Source organism: Amblyomma maculatum, chromosome 1, assembly GCF_055883805.1.
Source record: "Amblyomma maculatum isolate TAMU_Amacu chromosome 1, ASM5588380v1, whole genome shotgun sequence".
Taxonomy (NCBI): domain Eukaryota; kingdom Metazoa; phylum Arthropoda; class Arachnida; order Ixodida; family Ixodidae; genus Amblyomma; species Amblyomma maculatum.
The window spans coordinates 226,292,000-226,312,554 of NC_139344.1; the positions used below are offsets into that span (position 1 = coordinate 226,292,000).

The following is a 20,555-nucleotide window of genomic DNA, read 5'->3' on the forward strand; positions in this document are numbered from 1 at the left end:
AACGAGGAGCGATGCTATCTTTGGAACGGCAGAGTGTTTCTTCACCTTTATACCTGTGCACAGAAGCACTACACACTACTACAATGCACTACTACAAGCAGCTGAAAAGTGTCATGCAAAGAAAGGAGTCTCAAAAGCGCACCAGATGAAATGCCAGATAGCCAAGCAATGCTGCATTTAAACCGTAACCAAGAACCACAATCCTGGAGAAGTAGTAAACTCAATGTTGAGTGCCATATTCTCAAATCTGCTTGACTGTGCTGTTGCTCACTCTGTGAAGTTCAGTTCATCATGACTATTTGGTCTATTTTGACCGTTTGTTATGTTGCACTGAACCACATCAAATACAATGACACTCTTTTAATCTGAAGCTGAGTGCTTTCAAATTCTTAGTATAATGTTTTGTTCGCAGCAGACACGTCTAGCGCAACTACAGTTGCCGACCAAAAATTCCCACCAAAATTCCACCATCAAAACTTGTGTTGCTGTCACAAAAACTTGCAGGCAGAATGCCTCTCATTATGCGCAAGCTGCCACAGAGTGCACACAATGGCATACCACCGAGATTGGTTTTTGAGCTGTAGTCACTAGGCCTAATTTCGAATACCAATTCCAATATAGCATTCATTTGAGCCGTGTATCGGTTCTTTTTTTATGTCTACCATCATCTTTTGCCTTTTCAGTTCACACCCTTCGTGTGGTGGGCACAGCACAGTTCCTACAGCAGTGGGCTTGCTTTCATCTCTGGGAGGCCCCGTCCAAGCGTGTGTGTTTGTGACGTATCAGCCGCAGCAGTCATCAAATAAAGTGTGCGAAAAATTGATCGCTGCTGTACCACGCACTTTTAATGTGTACGCAGCAGCAAGCATGACGAAGCACGAACAGCACAGTCTTCAAAAACATGCCAACTATTTGGTTTTGGTTTCATCATTATGAGGTTCATGTCAGGCCACAGTGATGGTAACTATCGGCCACGCATCAATCAGCCAGCCAGCCAACCAAGTCCAGCAGTGCGCAGTTTTGGATGCCAACTGGTGGCACTGCACTTTTCCCTTGCTTGTATCAGCGTGGTTCTTCCATTATGACAAAACTGTGCACTCGTCCACTTCAAGTGCCATTTCATACATTGTGCTGCGAAGCCTCCTCACATACGATGCAGCCACTATGAGAGGGCACCGCTGCTACCTTGTTGCAATGTGAGAATGCATGGGATGGAAATGCGAAAAATAGTGACTTTAGCACTGTTCTCATCACAAAAGTAAGGCAACCACTGCCCAGTCTTTCCCCAAACAAATATACCACAAAGCAAGCGGTTCTTGTCAGTTTTTTTTGGAATGAATTGATAATTCGAATTTCGGATAACGTCCTTTGAAATTCAAATCGACAAGTTTTTATTGCACTACAAACCATGGAAGCACAGAAATAAGCCTAACCTAATGGATATGATAACCTAATGGATATGATCTCAAAACATCACACAAAAGATTAGTAAGAACCAAAAACTAAAGGAAACCAGCTGCTGTCCTCACCTACAGAAGCATGTGATCGGGTAAAAGAATAAAAAAGCTTGTACTTGAAAAAAGCCTCACATCTCTTGGCTGTAAGGGGTCACACCTACTACTGCATAGTGCTAGTACTGTGGAATACATAGAAGTTCATGCAAGCTCAAATATTCTACAAAATAAAACAATGGTTACTTCCATAGAACAGTTCGCACACAAGAAAATCAATTTTGACCCACCACAATTTTCTAGAGCTCACATAATTTTGCTGGCCAACTAACTTTTGAGGAAAAAAACAAATGAGAAAAACTAGTATCTATGATGTGGTTAATAAAGCGTTGCACTGCTGTACACCTCCACGGCCAGGTTTCATCTTTTTATGCTCAACATTGGCAAATATTCTTAGCGACCAGTTCCGAATGGAAGACAAAAGACAACTAAATGCATATTTGCCAACAAAATGTGCCATTTTAGTACCTGCCTACAGTGGCTTGTTTCCTCTCAGTGGCCTTGATGGAATGCATGCTTCAGGCACAAAAAGTGTAATACCAGCTTGCAAGATGCACAGTGCATTAGGGAGGCAGCCTCTGAGGTTGACAACTTGTGTTAATGACAGTTAGGTTTGCCACATTTTCACAAAACACATAAAACACACAGCACCTTTTCAGGCAGATTACAATCCGAGCAAGGTAACGGCCTCGAAGATTAACAACATGATAAACATTTATCTGGGAGGTTATCACTGCAATTAACTATATGCAATTCGAGTTAGTCACGAACCCAATACTAGCTATTAGGAATGTTAATTTAATTATATGGCTGCCTATTATTTCATTTCAATTTAATGCTGGTATAATTACTCACTAATGAAAGAGTTTCTACATTTCTGTGTACTGTTATAATTCTGCCATTGGGACAGTACACCCAGCCTCAAGGCAAACACAAATGGCTTTCATGAAAACATCTGACTACCAATGCAGTTTCTGCATGGTGACATTAAGAGTACCATTGTGACAGCAAAGAAATGACATAAGAATGTCATCAACTAGAAACTGCATTAAATCTGCTGAATGGAAGAGGTGTAAAACAAGATGCAGTGCAGTGCATTCACTGCACCAAGTCAATCTTTGGGATGGTCTAGAAAACAAGCAGAATGACTAACCAGAAGGAGAGGGAGTAGTCACCAACAAAGGTGTCACTCTCGCGCACCAAAAAGGTGCCATCACCCAAGTGAGCATGCTGCTGCAGTAGCTCCTGGGCCTTGAGACGACCCCCAGCCAGCTTGCCATGGAACCACTTCTCCCCAAAGTGCAGCTCTTCATTGGGCACACCCTGACCCAATGAAAACAAGATGTCACTCACAATAAAAAAGAATGTCAGTGAATCACAATCAACTCTTTACTGGCACTTAGTACAACAAAATCTAACACAGTAACTCGATTCTGGTTCGATGAGATTTTAATGCCATTTAGCTTGACTAATCAAAAATAGCCATTAAAATCCCATGAACTGACACTCACGTGGTGGAATAAATTTTTCCCATTTCAATCTATACAAGCATTACCATCAGCCTAACCCCATCCACTGCAAGAAAAGGGCCTCTCCCACTAACAGGAAATTAATGCCTTGTGTCAGCTACCGCCTACTTACCTCCACAAACTTCCCAATCTCATTCACCCACAATATACAAAATACACAATATACAGCACCTCAAATGGTATGACAAGCTACAAAGTCTGCCTTATAAATCAGTACCCATTATACTGCAGTTTCTGATATAAGCTTCAGATGAAAGAATTTTGAAGTATTCACACCTTACTGTATTGGCCCAATTCTAACATGCCCATTTATTTTATCTATTTATTTTAGAAATGAAGCTTAACATACTATGCATATAATATAAGATACAAACAATGAACAAAAACAGTGCCACACACGCAAACATCACTAATATGATTGATTAACAGTGTTACAGTTGACATAAGGATGACTTTGCAATAGGATTGCACTCAGCAATGTAAATGTTACATATACATAAAAAAAAAAACAAGAAAACAGCAAGCAGTAAATGAGTGGCACCATTGACATTTCTATATGCCAAATTACTGCTAAGGTGAGATATTAAACCCTTATACATATCTTATCTTAGAATATTCGATTAACCATTACCAGGTGCTGTAGACTCACTGAAGCTGGGCCCTACAATGTTTTCAATGAATGAAAAATAACTCCTGCCAATAAATGCACACACAACAAAAATGTGGAAAGAAACATAGAAACTGTTTCTGGCAAAATTCCTTCACAAGCACCTCGAGAGCATGGCCAATGATGACGCATTCAGAACAAGAAGGTGCTTCAGTGATACAAGACTGAAATTTAACATAAGGTATTCTGCTTAGCACAAATTTTCGCTTTTTATTAAAAACTACATTTTATTATTATTTTGATATTTTGTAAAGTTTATTTCCGCTCCTTGCCTTGCTAGGGTCAAGCATAACAATATGTGTGTACTTAGCTTGATAAAAACAGCACTCTACTGTATATCATGGGGCAATTCTAAATGGCCACATATATAAAACTTACCTCCCGCTGCTCCTGCAGCTCAGTACCATCTCCCTCCTCCTCCTCATCCTGCATTTGCTGTTCCTCAGCATAGTACATCCGATTTTGGGTCAGCATAAAGAAATGTGCCCGCCACTCCTGGAACATCCGCACAAACACAAAAATACACTTCACTGTCTCGGCAGAATTTCAAATGAGATTCAAGAAATTTGTACGAGCCCAATGTGGAAAGCTGAGATGGTCAGATTTAATGATGACAGCAACACAAAGCATGAGGAGGTAACAAAAATAAGGGCGACATTCGTGTCATATCCTCCTCCTCTTGTTCTTATCCTCTGTGCTGCTTCCACCATGAATCCACCCCAATGCTGAGTGATGGGGTGTAAATGAAGCGAAATGATTGACAATTTACCGTGGTTAGGCCAAGTGCAAATTAGTTCCGCTAGCACTTCGATTCTAGTTTTATTTCAGTTTGGGACTTGGTTTTCAAAATAAGGCAAGCTTCAGACAAAATCAGGTGAAATTGGGATTTATTTCAGGCCAAGATTAGCCAGGCAGCCATCGGTGAAATCGATGAGTGGGGCTCTATATGCTAGTGCACTAAACATTTCTCTCCTTTTCTCTCATTCCTTGATATACCCCCCTTCTTCCTTATCATCATAGTGAAGTATGTCAACCTTCTACTGCAGCCGCCCATTTTTTTCTATCTCCCCCTGCTTCCATGTCAGCATCGTGAAGTGATTCAGCCTTCTACGGTAGCTGCCTGCCAGGTCATTTCTTTGGCCACAGCATTCAGGTTGCTCACTCTTCTGCCTGCATCAGAACATACATCATCCATGATAGCCACCACACTCTGGGTTCCAAATTCCAGCCTTTCTCTCCTCTCCCCTACAAGTAGAGAGGGGATGTCCTGCTCTCCACATTGCCACATTCCAACTATGGCAGGTGACGCAGACGGTCATTGGTGAGTAGGGCTCTAAGTGACTAAAAGAAACAGACAAAAATCACAAGCTCCTGCATCCAAAACGATTGTGGTGCCATGTTCAACTCTCTACCATTACAACTTGATGCACCACTGGACAGGCTCTGATCACATAAAAGCAAGGAATTCTGCGAGGGCTTTTTGATACAGCTCTCATGCAGAAAGCTGCTTCAAATTTATTCTTTTTTTCACAAAAAAATATGGAAGTTATGCAAATGACTTTAATGCTAGTTTCAAGACACGACATCAGCTCCATTAATTTTCTTCTCAGCCACGTTACATTAATACCTCATTGTTCCAGCCCACAATAATATAGAACTCTAAATAATTCAAATAGCCAGCATGGTCCCAGCCAATTCACACACAAGTCCAGGGTATCAGACGCTTGTTAATTTAGACACTGCTGGGTTCACACTGACTATTTTGGATGGCCTTCTGAAACTAAGTGTCGATGTATTACAAGCTAGGCAGGGGAACTGTCCAACTGTCCCTAATCAAGGCTGAACTGCATGATGCATACAATGCTAGGCATGACAACAATTGATGGGCCGCCATCGCAAGGTTGAAACACAGTCATGTCACATAGTTTCAGTTCCCAAGGTTCACCATAAGCTTGCAGTGCCAGCGGCTTTGGCCACGTGCAACCCAACCAGCTCAGCCCAGACGCCTGCTGTTTCAGACGCTAACTGGCGTGCCACTTTCTTTCAGAGTGCTAGCACTCTGTCTTCCACTGAGACAAAAAGCCATTGTCTGTCTGAGCTGTCCCTCTGACCTTGAAAGGAATAAAATAAATATGGCTGCAACTGCGCCACGATTTGGTTGCAATCCTGCAGCAGCGCGAATAGACTGTCACCACAGATGAACACCTAGAGTGCTCAACTGCCACCCTCTCACCCGTGAATTGCATGTCGTCATCTTCATCAACTTCCATCTGTGCTCACTGAATACAGAGCTCATTAATGTGTTAGTGGTCCCGAAATTTTATGGTGCGCTACCACTAAGGTCCCCGATCACCTAGTTCGCTGATATTTGCCTGATGCCTGACCTTGAGACCGTACCCATGACGTGTTAGCGCACATACTTCGCATTTGGCCAGCTAAGTTTAATCTACTGTAATTTTGTTCCTCTACACAATGTGTCTTGATGCATCAGCACTGCAGTGTTCTTCCCTCATTTCTACCTGCATGATTCTTTTTTGTTACTTTGGACTGATGAAAATGCATGCACACCACATGTACATGCAGCCTCCTGTACTGCATACAAGCAATATGCATTGCTGGGTGAAGGGGGCTACAGAAGCCCCTACCATTTCAGAGTTCAGAGCAATTCTGCTTTCACATTCCCAATAGTGTGAATGCAGGAAAATATTTGATGGTAAAAAATAGTCCTTGCCCATAGCTTCTTATTAACTCGACCTTCAAATAAATTACCATGCTTTTTCTGGCCCCTTTACATTTGAAATAACAGGGTTTTGCTACACATCCAGCCTAATAGTGTAAGTGGTGGTAGGGGCCCTAAAACATGTCTCCATATTTGAGGGATGCCTTAAAAGCAACCATACCTTACCGAAGAGACTTTGCCTAAGCAGTAGCGACAATTGGAGAAATTGAAGGTGCAACACTGAGCTTTTACCACTTCCCTCAACTTAAATTTCTCCTCTTTTCCCTCTAAAATGCCTCTGGAAGCCACACCCAGAATAAACAAATGTCCAGTTCAAACACATCTAATGGCCACAGAAGCAATGGTAGTAGCATAAAAGAAAGAAAGTTTGGGCAGGTTTGAGCAAATGATCGTATCATTTATACACACATTTAGGAGGCTTAATGTGCTTTTATGCAGACTTAGTGCTGTTGATATCTGAATAACTGACAAACAGCAGGCCTAGGTAAGCACCCAAGCGCTCATGTTAGGAGTGCCAGCCCACGCCTAAGGGTACACCCGGACAATCTTAAACGCTGAAGATCAAGAATAAAGAATCTGCAAAAGTTCATGGGAAACGTCAAACTATGCTTCAGAATGCACCTCACATTATATTTAGAACTATTAGTGTGAGTGTTTTTTTTTTTTTTTTTTTTTTCTAAGCTCTTCAGGGTAGCTGAAGTGACCTTGGCCACCAGACCCTGAAGCCAAGAAGCTAGCTTTATCAATGAACGTGGGACAAAAGAGTGCAGTGTGCAGGTGTAAAAGATTGCTGGGATATAGAAAGGAAGCACTGGAGTAAGAAAAAAAAAAAAAAAAAAACAGCAAACGGGCAACAACTGTGTAGCTGGAAGCCCATTAGTGGTGGCACAGTGATGATGGCAGCCGCTGCTGAGAAAGACCATGCATGCATTAAGTAACAGAGGTTTGACTTTACTCAATTGAGGTGCATGCATTTGAAACATTGCCTCTTCAACAACACCAACATACCCATTCGTGTCCTAGGTTAATGTGCTCCTTGTGTTTTCTTTGTGGGCCCTCTGCTGCGGTTGGCCTGAACAGCTTGAGATTGCATTACAATTCCAATAATAATAATAATAATAATAATAATAATAATAATAATAATAATAATAATAATAATAATAATAATAATAATAATAATAAACTTTTCCAGTGCCCTCAAGCTCCCCCTTCCCGTATTTGAGGAACTAAGGTAATATAGTCATATTTCCACCATACTATCATTCATACTAAAGACACAGTAGCATCAAAAAAAAAAAAAAAAAAATGTGGCTACCAAAACATAATTCAATGCAAAACGATTTTTTGGCAGGCAGCTCCTTACCTACAGCGAAAAGTTGAACCTCTCTCAGCAAACGAAAAGCACTAGGAAGGTTACCAGAGTGAAAAACAAATGACGGCCTCATATTGTGTTCGTAAGTGTTTCGTGCTTCATAGCAAAATGCAACTTTTTACTTGAAATGCAGTTCCCACACTCAAGAAACGGTTCAGGACTCTTTAAACTACACAGCATCTAAAATATCAAACTGCCCTACTTACTTTATCGACTGGGTCTTCAAGGTAAAGAATACCATTCTTCACGGCATTACTGACATCAGTTTCTTGGCCACCTGTAAATAATATTGCACAGGCATAAATGAAGTAATTTTGCATGAAATATGTTAATCTGAATGAATACATGCCATCGTGAGCTGTCATAAGACAGCTGCCACCTACCTTCGTCGCTCCTGTTGACAATGACTTTGTCATCAGTTCCCTCTGGAAGCTTTTTATGCTGTACCAAAGAAAAAGAAGACCGTAAGACAACTATAACTTTGTCACTAAAGTGTTAACTATCTATGGTTTTAGCATTTAAATTCCAGCACTCATACAAGAATTCCTACCTTGATGATAATTTTCCATTTCAGCTGTTCAGGAGAAGGCATCTTCATGCCATCTCGTTCAATTGGCTGAGTCAGAAGCATCTCTGCAATTTAAGAGGAACTTTGTAAATAACATAAATGTAATGCACAAAGTGGCTGAAAACACAAAAGAAAAAATAGGCTTAACATTCAGTAGGCTGTTGTGCAGCCTGAATCTTGTCTTCACATATCACTTTTAATAAACAATGCCACAAGCCGAAGAATAATGTAATGAAGACTGATAATACTCCTATTTAGCGATTTAGTGATTACCTATTTAGCGTGGTTTCACGGAGTATATGTGAATTAGGCGTGCAAGGATTTCAGTTTTCATTTTGATTTTGGGTCGCACATAGTACTCAGTAGCATACAGTCATAATCTACCACATTATGTGAAAGACCACCTGGCATTGATATGAAGCCCTGCTTCAACCAAACCACGTGAACGTGCCTGCACTGCCAAGGAGTAGTGTGTCTGACTTGGGATCCAAGAGTCCTAATGAGTTCTATTCCCATCTCAAAAGTGCTGCTCAAGTTGGCAGCTCCTGCCAATTCAGCCGTCGGATGTGGACTCACGGTGTCACACAAACCGCGCACACAGATACAAGCATGTCGCACAAGCGTCACTCACTGCTGCACGAGCCTGGAGGATTGAGGCATCACAAAAGGCTGAGTGAAAGCTCTAATGATAGCACACAAAAATTGCCTTCTAAATTATGCCAAACGGAAAAATCTGCGGTCCTGAACCCTGAACAAGTTTACCAACAATACAATAAACCCTCGTTAACACAAACTCCCAAACTCCCATATCTCGAAGAACCGGTCAAGTCGAAAATTTTCCACGCCGCGCTTTCACCTTCCATAGGTGTTATGTATTCGCTCCCGTTTATCTTGAAGCATTTTTCGGGCGAAATGCGGATATCTCGAAATTTTGACCAGAAGGACCAAAGGCAAAGGTCATTACCGAACAGTGATAGGGGCTCTGAGTGAGCGCTTTGTTCTTATACTAAGTGCTGAATGCGGTCAAGTTCGAAGAGCGAATACAAAATTCCCGCGGACGCAGCCGTTTTTCACCTTGGGAGCAGTCACGTGAGCGCCTATCCCGCGCGAGGGCTGATGGGTCTTATCGGGCGTGGTTCGGTCAGCTGTCCTCCCAAAGTGCATACCGGCAAGAGCGGTTTAGTGATTGTATGGTTCTGTTTTGTCGTGCTATGTGTAAGAAGCACTGACAGATTTTTGTTGTATGTGTGGTGCTGCAACGCTTCTCCGCAACAAAGTTGAATGCAGCGGCGGCAACTAACGGCTTATGCGACGCATTTAGCAGCTCGAGGACGCTTTTGTCGAGCCAAATGCTAACTTTTTTTTTTTTTTAACACATGATGCGTTACAAAAAAATTCATCACTGTTTTACCGTGTCATGCTGCTTAGTGTTAGAAACGGGATATAGCGTAATTGTACTCCCCCTGACCGAACGACGAGGCGGCAGTAACAAAGCAACGCTGAAAACGCGCCTCTGTCGCAGAGTTCCGTCGATCCGTGCGGTGTGCACCAGCGGAAATGACAGGCATTGGCGGAGGCGTTGCGCGTCTTATCGCCTGGGATTGTCGCCAGAAATTTTTGGCATTTTGCTTAACTCGAAACTCTGCTTATCTCGAAATTTTTCCCGGATTTTACAACTTCGAGTTAACGAGGGTTTACTGTAGTCTATATCTCCTTACCATAACGAAAAGTACTATGCAAATTTGACTATTCTGCTTACCTCCAAACACCTCTTGAAACAAGTTTGCCATTTTTCTTTGTTGTGGCAAGGTACAGTGATTTTCAATAGACAGGATTACTGGATACCTGCAGAAAAATGACATAATGAATTCAGCATGTAACTATCATGCCAACGACGGATGCTCGGGCACATCAGTATTCCACGACATATGTGCAGCACTACATGTGTGTAGCGGAATTCATACCATGCAGACCGAATTATGAACGTGTCACAACATCGGTAAATACGAAGAACACAGCACTTCTTTATTTATTTTTTCATCCACACATACTATATGCTTTTGTGTACACACCAAAGCACCAACACGAAACACAGCTAAGCAGTCGCTCAGTTACAATTAAGAAAACTCAAAGTTAGTCAAAGCAGCCATAGCAACTGCATGTCTCAAGGCTTCATTGCGAAAATCGTACTCCCATAGGGTTGAGACCAGCTTCCAAAGGGTAAGTTCAGAGGCTTAGAGATGCTGGTTTTCCGAATGTGGCTCTGGCTCAAATGTCAGAAAGGATACTGACAAGGGGCTCAAACCTTGCAAAAGAAAGACATGGTGCGCAGACAAGCAGAGTAAGAATTCCATACGCACATGGAATTTCACATCGGTTGAAAAAGGTTGGGGTTAGATACGAGGTGAAAGTAGTCTTTGCAGTTAAAAATAAGCTGAGCAGAGTCTGCAGTGCTGTGTGGAAGAAGCTCGAGTGCCGCAATGCCCAAGCGAGGAATAGATGCACGGTGCTGCACAAAAAAAAAAAAAAAAAAAAGTGTGTCGACTGTGACACCAGAGTGGTTTATTCCATCCAGCTTTCCTGCGGTAAGGCGTACATCAGCCAGACTGGCCACTGTATAAACGAAGAGGTGTTTCAATACTGTAGATCAGTAAGGGTGCAGTTTCATCCTATCCTGCTGCGCAGTGCCGGAAGTGTAAAGATTGTTTCCCTCATTTGGACAGGACAAATATCTTGTTCAGTCACCCAGATCGGGTATACAGAGTGTTAGTTGAGGGTTTTCTGATAAGAGAGGAGTAAGACATACCGTATAAACGTGTGTAAGGGAAATATTTTTTTTTTTAAATCCGTGCAAGGGCCGCACCAGAATTTTTCACGACCCACGCGTGAATAGCCTTCAAAATGCATGCACACAGGAGCTTCCAGATGCCGCCCACAGATGGCGCCCAAAGTCGCGGGTCATCATCATTATCATATTTTCCCCCTGCCTCGAGCTTCCGCAATCCATATTGGAATCGACATGTCGACATCACCAGCCCCAGCCACCCGAGCTTTGCTCTGCGACTGTAAAAGGCACGCGAGTAGTGGCAGCGTGGTTGGTGTGGTCACACGCCGTAGTTGTGGCTCTTGTGTGCTCTCTGCTTTATTTTTCGTGAATTGCTGTCGAGCGTTGCCATTCTAGCACAATGGGCAAGCATATTGGTAGCTACACGACAGGCTTTAAACTGAAAGTAGAGGAGCTCGGAGTTAGAAGACTCCATGAGTGACGATTGAATGGTAAATAAACGCCACATAGTATTCACTGATTGGTCTGTTTTTACTCTAAATACAGTAAAAGCTCGTTAATTCGAACTTCACGGGACCGGGGAAAAAGTTCGAATTATCTGATGTTCGAATTATCGAATGGCCTCGAAAAAACTGACCAAAACCATTTGTATTACGATAAATGTACCGTATTTAGTCGCGTAACGAACTCTCTCGCATAATGAACTCACCCAGCCCCGTTCGTGCCTACGAATCTGAAAAAAAAAAAAAAAAAAGATAATAAATGCGTCAATCGTTAGCTCGTCCCTCCGTTTCGCGCCGTCACGGTCCAAAACACATTTCTTGGCAGTGCGCCAAGGTGCTGCGCAGCGATAACGGTGTGTTTATCTTTTGACTTTAGCTCCGGCAGGGGGGAGGAAAGCGAGCTTGGCAAAGTGCCAGCGCTTGTCCGGTTGTGCAAGCCTCCTTTTCAGTACGTTCGCTCATGCTGGGGCGGGCGGCGCCGTATACTGCCACTCCAACCATCGGAACGAACGGCGCTAAAAGCCGGCGTGTCATGATCGCGGCTGACTCGCGTGCGTGCTTCCGTTGACGACTGATGGGTGGAAGGGTGGAAGAATAGATGGCTATCGCAAAAAAAAAAAAAAAAAAAAAAAAAAATTAACCCATAGTGCCCGTCCGAGATCACAGCCTTTTATGTTATGGGCGTCGGCTGGAACCGCGCCGACAGTGCTCATCCCTATTTCCAAATTAACAGGGTTGGAATTAACGAGTATTTAGTTGCGAGCTACGGAGGTTGCGCAGAAGAGAGAGCAGGCAGCCGCCGCTGCGCGGCCATGCACTGACCTTGCCGCGGCCGCCGTCCCCTCCCTCCAATGCTGCACGCCAGTCATAGTGCCTAAGTTTTACCCACTCTTCCATAGTTTTACCTGGTTCCATCTTCTGTCCCCGTTTTGGACGTGCGCAGCCTCTAATTATGCCTACCGATCGCGGAGATGTTTCTTTACGTTTTTTTTTTTTTTTCGTGTGATGGGGTGCGCCAAGCCGCCTAGACGCAGCGGCGCGTAGTTCGAATTATCCGTAGCGGAACCGACTCACGTTTGAATTAACGGGCTTTTTTATACACAGATCTCTATGGAGCTTGACCGGACCAAGTAGTGTAGTTCGAATTATCCGAAAATTAGAATTATCGAGGTTCGAATTAACGAGCTTTCACTGTACATATTTTTTTTTTTTCATGTCACGTGTATGCACCACACCTCGAAAATTTCCCTTCAAATATGGGAAAAAAAGTGCGGCCCTGACACGCGTTCATACTATATGTGTCGCTTTGCCTTCTGAGAATCTTGTGGAAAAAGAGATCTGCACTCTTTGCGAATGCGTGGCGACCAGGTGATAGCAGGTGCTTGTCATGTAATAGGATTGCTAGTTTTCTTTGTTAAGATGATGCGATTAACCTCCCTTTGCGTGCGCATATGGGTTTTAGGTGCCTAACAGTTTTATGATGAGGTCGGATTTTGTTTTTAGATGTTGTGTTTGGCGTCTATATAATTGACCTTTCTAGGAATAAAAAATTCAGTTGTTAGACAGAGCTCGTGTATTGTGCTGCTTTAATATGAATCAACTGCATTCTAATAGATTACCTCCATACCGACAGAAGTTAGAGCAGGTCAGTACCGCTAATAATGCACTATTTACTTGAAAAAAAAAATCTACTCACTCAGAAGCAACAAATGCATGGTCTTTGATTGTCTTGATGACATCAATGAACCTGATTTTAGTTGTCAAAGTATGGCCATGGTAGACATAAGGCATACCATCTGGTCCATCCCAGCAGTCCACTAAAAGAAAAATAACATTAAAAGCGAAAAGTCATCACATACCAAGACAAAACACATGCATGGCAAGATCAAACATACTCACTTTCTCTGAGACTTAGCTATGAAACTCAAATGAGAGACCAATAATCAGAGCATGCTCCTAAGGTGCTCAGCTCTGTCCTCTTTGTACACAATGCCACAAAGAAAAAGGTATGCAAAGTCCTCATAATCTGCAGTGACATTGAAATGTACAATAAAAACGACTATTTTCATTATTAGCTATAAAAAAAAAAAAAAAAAGAACTGGGAGACATTCAAGCTCCCCCTATAAGGGGCATATCAATGACACCCATCTGCGACTCCCCTTGTGGATTCTCATTTGCATACATGCACCTTGATACTTGCTTAATTAACTAATCCTTAATCTGTACCTCTTATCTCACACATACTCTTAGTATACAGCCATCAGCAACTATGTGACATAGATATAAAGTCCCACTTTCACCAGGACATATGAACGTGCTTGCATGGCCTAGGGGTCTGACTTTGGATCCAAGGGTGCTGGTGGCTTATTCCCATCATACCCTCCCCCATCACAAGGTAAATTAAATTATTTAAGGAGAAAGCTGCGTAACACCCTGGAGCATATTAAATTCAATGCTTACAAAGCTCTTATGAGACCCATTCTAGAATATGCGAATATAGTCTGGAGCTCCCATCAAAAACCTTAATCAACAAACTAGAGCACATCCAGAAACTAGCAGTGAGGTTTGTGTACTCAAAGTATATACGCCAAACTAGTGCTACCAGTCTAATAACTCAAGCAAACTTACAAACCTTGTCACAGCAATGAATAATTTCAATATTAAAGTTTTTGTTCCAGCTGTTTCATGACCACTTCAAAATAATAAATTCACAATACTTACACCCTCCTTTCAAACACTCGTCTAGAAATAATCATAATAAAACACTCCAACAACCAGTCAGCCATACCCACAATAACTCCGTTTCCTCATGCCCTATCAGAATAAATTACCTAAATATGCGGTGAATTGTACATCATTGGAACTATTGTTAATTATATCCACAAAATTGACTTTTCTGTTTAACTGTCTCCTATTTTGTTTGTGCTTGAATGAGGGAATATCTCAGTATTTTTTGCATTTTTGTGCTTCTTCTGTTGATCACATGAACGCATTGTAAACACTTCTGCATGGCCCGAAAAGGACCTGCAGTATGTTTAAGTCAATAAAATAAATCTCAAAGGAGGTGCTCGCATTGGCAGTTTTTGCCAACTCAGCCATTTCATGCGATCTCGTGACGTCAAATAACCCGGCGACCAATAATAAACTACCACCGTCCAGTGTCATGACCATAATTTTTCACTCACAGTTAACACCGCCAATGTTGGCAACGGATTTTCTGGAAAACAGACTTTAACGCTGTTACGTCAGAAAGCCCATGGCAAAATAACAATTTTCACTCTGATAAGAAGGAAGTCCGTACTCAGACCACTACTTACATTCAATGCATCGGCAACTCATTGTCAGACACCTCGCATAAGCTTCAACAGAGGACTCACTCTTGACCTGGTCTCCCGTGAGGTACCTAGAGGCAAATTCCCAAACCATGTAATTTATCATCCACCAACCCTGAGCACAAAGAAAAAAGAGAGTAGAGAAAAGAAGATGAATCTTACGTGTTGTGCGAGGAGGCTACCCAGTAGTGTGTTAGTGGTCTTGTCATGTCTTGATTGACTTTGTTATGCTGGCTATCCCACAACTCATTCTGCTTGGAAAACAAGTAATCCAGGAACTGGAACAGTCGAGAGTGAAGCAGCAATTAGCCTTCAAGCCTAGTATGTGTAATTTTTCATAACTGCTCTTGGCCATCAGGAAAAAAATCAAGCGATCACACCATGTCAAGTAAGCCATCCCAACAACCTTCTGTTTTTTAGCTAAGCCAAAATACGCCTCAGCCACTTACCACAAAACCTAGCAGACATAGCTGCCAGCTTAGAAACTCGCGAAATATTTATCATTAAAATCTGCTGGAAAAATCAACCAAGCTTCTTAATGAAAGCATCTGCAGAAGGCTATCAGAGTAGCACACATCATTTTCACAATCAGCAATGATTGTAAACGTGCCATGACAGCCTAAGCAAATAGAAGTTTAGGAAGTCTACAATTTCAAACCAGTTTAATATGACAAATATGGTTGCTGATGTTATTTTTTTTTTATTAAGGTAACTGTGACATAATAATAAAGCCCACTCAGTCACTTAAAGAAATAACCAGAAGAGACCAATTCCTTGCATTACCTGCATTTATGACCCCAAACATAACTTTTAAACAGCCTGCTCTTGCAAATTGGCACCTTCAATCAACATGCATGTAATACAAGCACTGTTAACATTGTGTATGAGTAAAGTCCCTGGTGTGATATGAGCTGGCTACATACAACCAAAAAACTTCCCAAAAAACAGATCTATGGACACACATTACTGCACACATGGCCATGGCGCTACCTAGAAATTATTTTAACCATGCAAAAGTAAACAGCAGATAGCAACGCATCAAAGCACAAGCTTCAAGAATTCATTAATGCAAATGAAGAGCATGCTGATCAAGTACCTTAAATAAATGAAGTCCTAAAAATTTTATTTCTGCAATGCTAACAAATAGTTGGTAATTTCACAGCTACCTATATATTTTTTGTGCAAGAAGGCATTTTTTAAATGAAAAAGCCACACTTATATAAATAAATTTGTTATTTGTACCATAGCACATGGATCTGTGACATCAAGCACGACAGAAAAATGCAGGTTGTGAAGAGAAACCAAAAAAGTGCTGCGTTCTGATTGCATTACACAGGCAAAAAGGCCGTGTATATCCAGGGTCATCAGTCATGCTGCCTGTGAACTGCACTTCGTTTTAGACCCTGATACTGTTAGAGATGCAAGACTGCTTTTCAGTGAGTGAACCAATCCCAACCTGAACATGGCAAATTTATACAAAGTTACCAAGTAACGACTCTTCCCCAAGATGCTACTGGGTCAGAAGAGCAAGCCTTGAGCAAGCTAAGGGAGCGTCAAGAAATGTTACATGGCATTCCCATGGCATTGAAATGCCCAAGAGACATGGAGACCAGAGAGCATGAAGAGCTTGTGGAAAGCACCTAGAGCTAAAAAGTGGCTGTAAATTTTTAACGTAAACATAGTTACCCCCGTCTTTGTTTTAGTTCATAATCAGAATTCATATACTATCTTACTAACTTTTCTCGCAACCATGTGCACAGCAGGAGGGGTTCTTTAAAGTGTGAGAGCAGTGACCCAGGACAGCACTCCATGCCTTGCAAGCATAACCATTAAAAGCTGAAGCCTCAATGAGATGTAAAAGTTAACGGGACCACAACTTGAGTGGGTGTTAGCCCTGTACTTGCCAGTGCTTCTTGTGATGTAGCTTTTCAAAGTGAGAAGTACATTAATCTTGTTCTCCTGTTTCAGCTCAAAACAAGGCCATGCAAAATAAGTTGGTCACTCTCTTCACTGATAGCGCTGTAGGAGCGAGAATACACCATATGAACAAGAGGTAAAACGAGTGGCGCGCTAAGAAATTGGCTGTAAGCTTCGTCTGTGTTTCCATACAAGGGTAGCACGGCTTCAGTGCGTTCCTTCCTGTATGATGCCTCAAGCTTTTCAAGGGAAAGTAGGAAAGTCAGTACTGCACAAGGGCACCCTGTATCAAATCTGCTGCAAGCCATACTTAGTGTCCTCCGTTTACTTGTAAAAAACAAGGCGAGAAGTAAACTTGTGCAATGGCAGCACGGAAGAACCTATAAGAATATAGTATCATTGCCATTATGTGGCCCTGTAATAGGCCAGGAATCAATATTGAGTAAATGTGGGGCATCATGATTGTTATTATTTGCTCCTTCACGAAATAATGAGCAGAGACTAACAGGCTGTCACCTATTAATAACAAAATCAAACAAAAAATCCATAAATAAGGCTGGCTATTTCAATTCTCCCAAACTACAGGCAACACTGAATAACTCGTACCTAACATTTTCAGTGTGGTGTCTGACTTGTCCTACATCCAGAAAGCATGACACAAGCAGGAATATGAACATCATACTAACACGAAACCTCATCAATGCCTGAATGTTTTACTGCTTGGGTATGCAAGATGCTATACTAAAAAAGCAAAAAAAAAAAAATAAATAATGAGGCAGTAAATTCCCCATGCACCTGTGCCTCACTATACACTGCCTTGGCTCAAAGCCATGCAGCATACTACCCAATTCATTGTGTCCATTATTGAAATTAGCCTAAAAAATGCTGCCTTCACTGTCATTAGAACCCTTTCCACTGCCCAGTGTTTTATTCAGTTTGAAAGTGTTATGGTTCAGCACATCAGGTGCCAAGTGTGCTTTCTGTGTTTCCCTGTTGCCACAATAACAAAACTGAGAAAAGTCAACAAATTGTTATGTCCACTGTCAATAGCAAACCAAGCAAACAAGCAAAAAGCTTCCAGCACAATTTGGCAAGTGAGCCTGGGAACAGACATACTGGAGAAAAGCTCGTTGGCAATCCTAAATATTACAGTTCAAGACAGTGTATTCCTTGCGAGACAATAGCACATGTAGAAGAAGAGAAAGTTAGCTACAGTGCACCACAGATGCAACTAAGCTTGACCACACCTTACATGATTTTGCTACTGTAATGCGAGTTCATCCCTCAAACACATTTTTTTTTATTTAAGCTTGCATTCACCCTGTGCACCCTCGCTCTGTTGAATTCTAGTGTCACTAGTGAAGCAACATGTAGCTGTGTTCTGTGTTACTCTGACCCAAGCAGAGGCAAGGTAATGATGTCATATTTGCTCTACAAAAAAGCATTCCCTGCATGCACCAGTATGTGCAGCACCATTTCAAGGAAGTAAGCAAGCTAAAGCCATGGCTGCATGTCCCATTGCTTTTTGCAACTAGAAGTATATGCTCTGGATAACTACAGAAAACACAGTAGGCACAGCACACGGACGCCACTTCGTTTCGCCTCCACCGAAACGATCCCGGCCTCGGCGGCTGCGTTTCGGTGGAGGCGAAACGAAGTGGCGTCCGTGTGCTGTGCGATGTCAGCGCACGTTAAAGATCCCCAGGTGGTCGAAATTACTCCGTAGCCCTCCACTACGGCCCCCCTTTCTCTCTATCCACTTTCACTCCCACCTTCATCCCTTCCCTTACGGCGCGGTTCAGGTGTCCACAGAGCAAGTGTGACAGATACTGCGCCTTTCCCTTCCTATGAACCAACCAACCAACCAACCAACACACACACTGCAACAGAAGTGCTTGGAGCCGACTAGCATCGCTAATTTCACAACATAAACACTGCACAATGAAGAAATAATAACATACAAGTTATTTCAGAAATCAGCTCATACGGCAAGTTTCCACCTTCTTTCAATGCCAAATACCTTTTCTTTTCTTCTTTCACAGGCTTTAAACCCATATTAACTGAACAAAAGAACTGTGATAAAGAGTGTTCTGGCATCCATATCTAAGGCATTCAGTAGAAGCAGAAGGATGTTAAGCTTCGAAACTAACACCAAATAATCTGCATCTGACCGTCGCTAGCACTCAGCCTTCCTGTTTCCTGAATGCCACCTCAAGATTTTAGCATTGCCCATTTTCTGAAATGTAACAGGAAAAAAATGCTCTGGACAACCTAAGCAAAAAAAAAAAGTGGCCCTTGAGCTGACGGCTACGTCTTTTTGCAGTTCAGATGATAAGGTGACAGATGGAGAGCTTTTTGCAGGCAACAGCCAGTTTTATGGACTTCAGATAGAGCAAAAAAGTTAGTCCTTCTCTGAAGCAGAGTAACAAGTAGAGAAAAGGAACTGTAGCCCTCAGGTACTCAAACATGATGTTACTTAGAGTCATCAAAGAGAGGAGGTTATATGCACAGCAAAGGAACAGTAATTGCCACATAAAACACTTCACCCCACCTCACATGGCTGCACTTAACACCGCAAGGAAGAGAAGGAAGCAGTAAGGAAGAAATAAGTAAAAAGCACATATTCCTGCAACTCTCATCAAGCAGTGCAAAATGTACTCTTGCCACGTGTTGTATCCAACACGTCCAATACGTACATAAACTGTTAACACAATTTGATAGACATGCTGCCAAAACATGTTAGCCTCCAGAATATTCAGTCACAAGTGAGGAATCCTCAATTTCCTTTGTATGGGCAAGGACAGAAAGAGAATGTATGACGACTACATAAACAAAATCAAACACTGCCACTCAATACTTCAGCCCCAACCTAAGCGTCAGTGCTCCTGCAACAACTTTCCTTTGGCAGACAAGTGAGAAAAAGGGAGCCCATAAATAAATGAATGTTATCTATTAACAAATCATTTCCTTGAAAACGAAACTCTGCAACAAGCATTCAAAGATATCAAAAAGTTATGCATCAATAGTTCACAGGCTTTTTATTCATAGTACATAGCTCACACTGCCAATTTTGAACTTCTTGTGCTTTGAAAATTGGCAAACTATCAACACCTAGTTTAAAACCTATGATATTATAAAAAAGTAAAATAGTTTACATTCGTCACTATAAAAAGAGCCTTACAGAGAACTGGTTTCGCCAGAACTTGACTGCGTAAACATTTGACATGACTAACTTTTCTTCGTGCCAACTCCAGTGTCCATGATGGCTACAGACTGCACATTCTGGTGCAAGGGTTGTTAAAAGGTTCAAGCACGGTTGTTCATGTGATGCAAGGTGTGAGAAACAACTGTGCCAGCACCTTTATATGCCCTCATGCCACACTATTAAAATCCTGTTAATCCACCACCCAAGGCCACAGCGTTTTGGTTTCATTAAACTCGAACCAAGCCAAATATTGCTTTAGTCCAGAATAGAACAAAAGGTTAAGCCAAAGAACCTTTCCATGAATTCAAAAGCACAAATTTGAAATGCATACCCCAAGGAACAATGCGATACTTTACCAATAGCAAAAACAATAAACAGTAAGCCACATTTCACTGCATGAGGCCAATATTTTGAAACCATGGAGT

The 20,555-nt window shown here is 42.0% G+C and overlaps 1 protein-coding gene across 1 annotated transcript in view; it reads right to left on the reverse strand.

Annotated features, from left to right (window-relative positions):
* sl (small wing phospholipase C gamma 1) overlaps positions 1-20,555 on the reverse strand; it is an 88,911-nt gene that overhangs the window by 54,881 nt on the left and 13,475 nt on the right. Inside the window, exons 8-16 of the mRNA XM_084590445.1 lie at positions 15,171-15,286; positions 14,994-15,079; positions 13,372-13,492; positions 10,147-10,232; positions 8,370-8,452; positions 8,203-8,260; positions 8,026-8,096; positions 4,086-4,202; positions 2,665-2,834 (exon numbers count right to left, since the gene is read on the reverse strand). Coding sequence (XP_084446571.1) covers positions 2,665-2,834; positions 4,086-4,202; positions 8,026-8,096; positions 8,203-8,260; positions 8,370-8,452; positions 10,147-10,232; positions 13,372-13,492; positions 14,994-15,079; positions 15,171-15,286 — 908 coding nt within the window. The remainder of the gene's footprint in view (positions 1-2,664; positions 2,835-4,085; positions 4,203-8,025; positions 8,097-8,202; positions 8,261-8,369; positions 8,453-10,146; positions 10,233-13,371; positions 13,493-14,993; positions 15,080-15,170; positions 15,287-20,555) is intronic.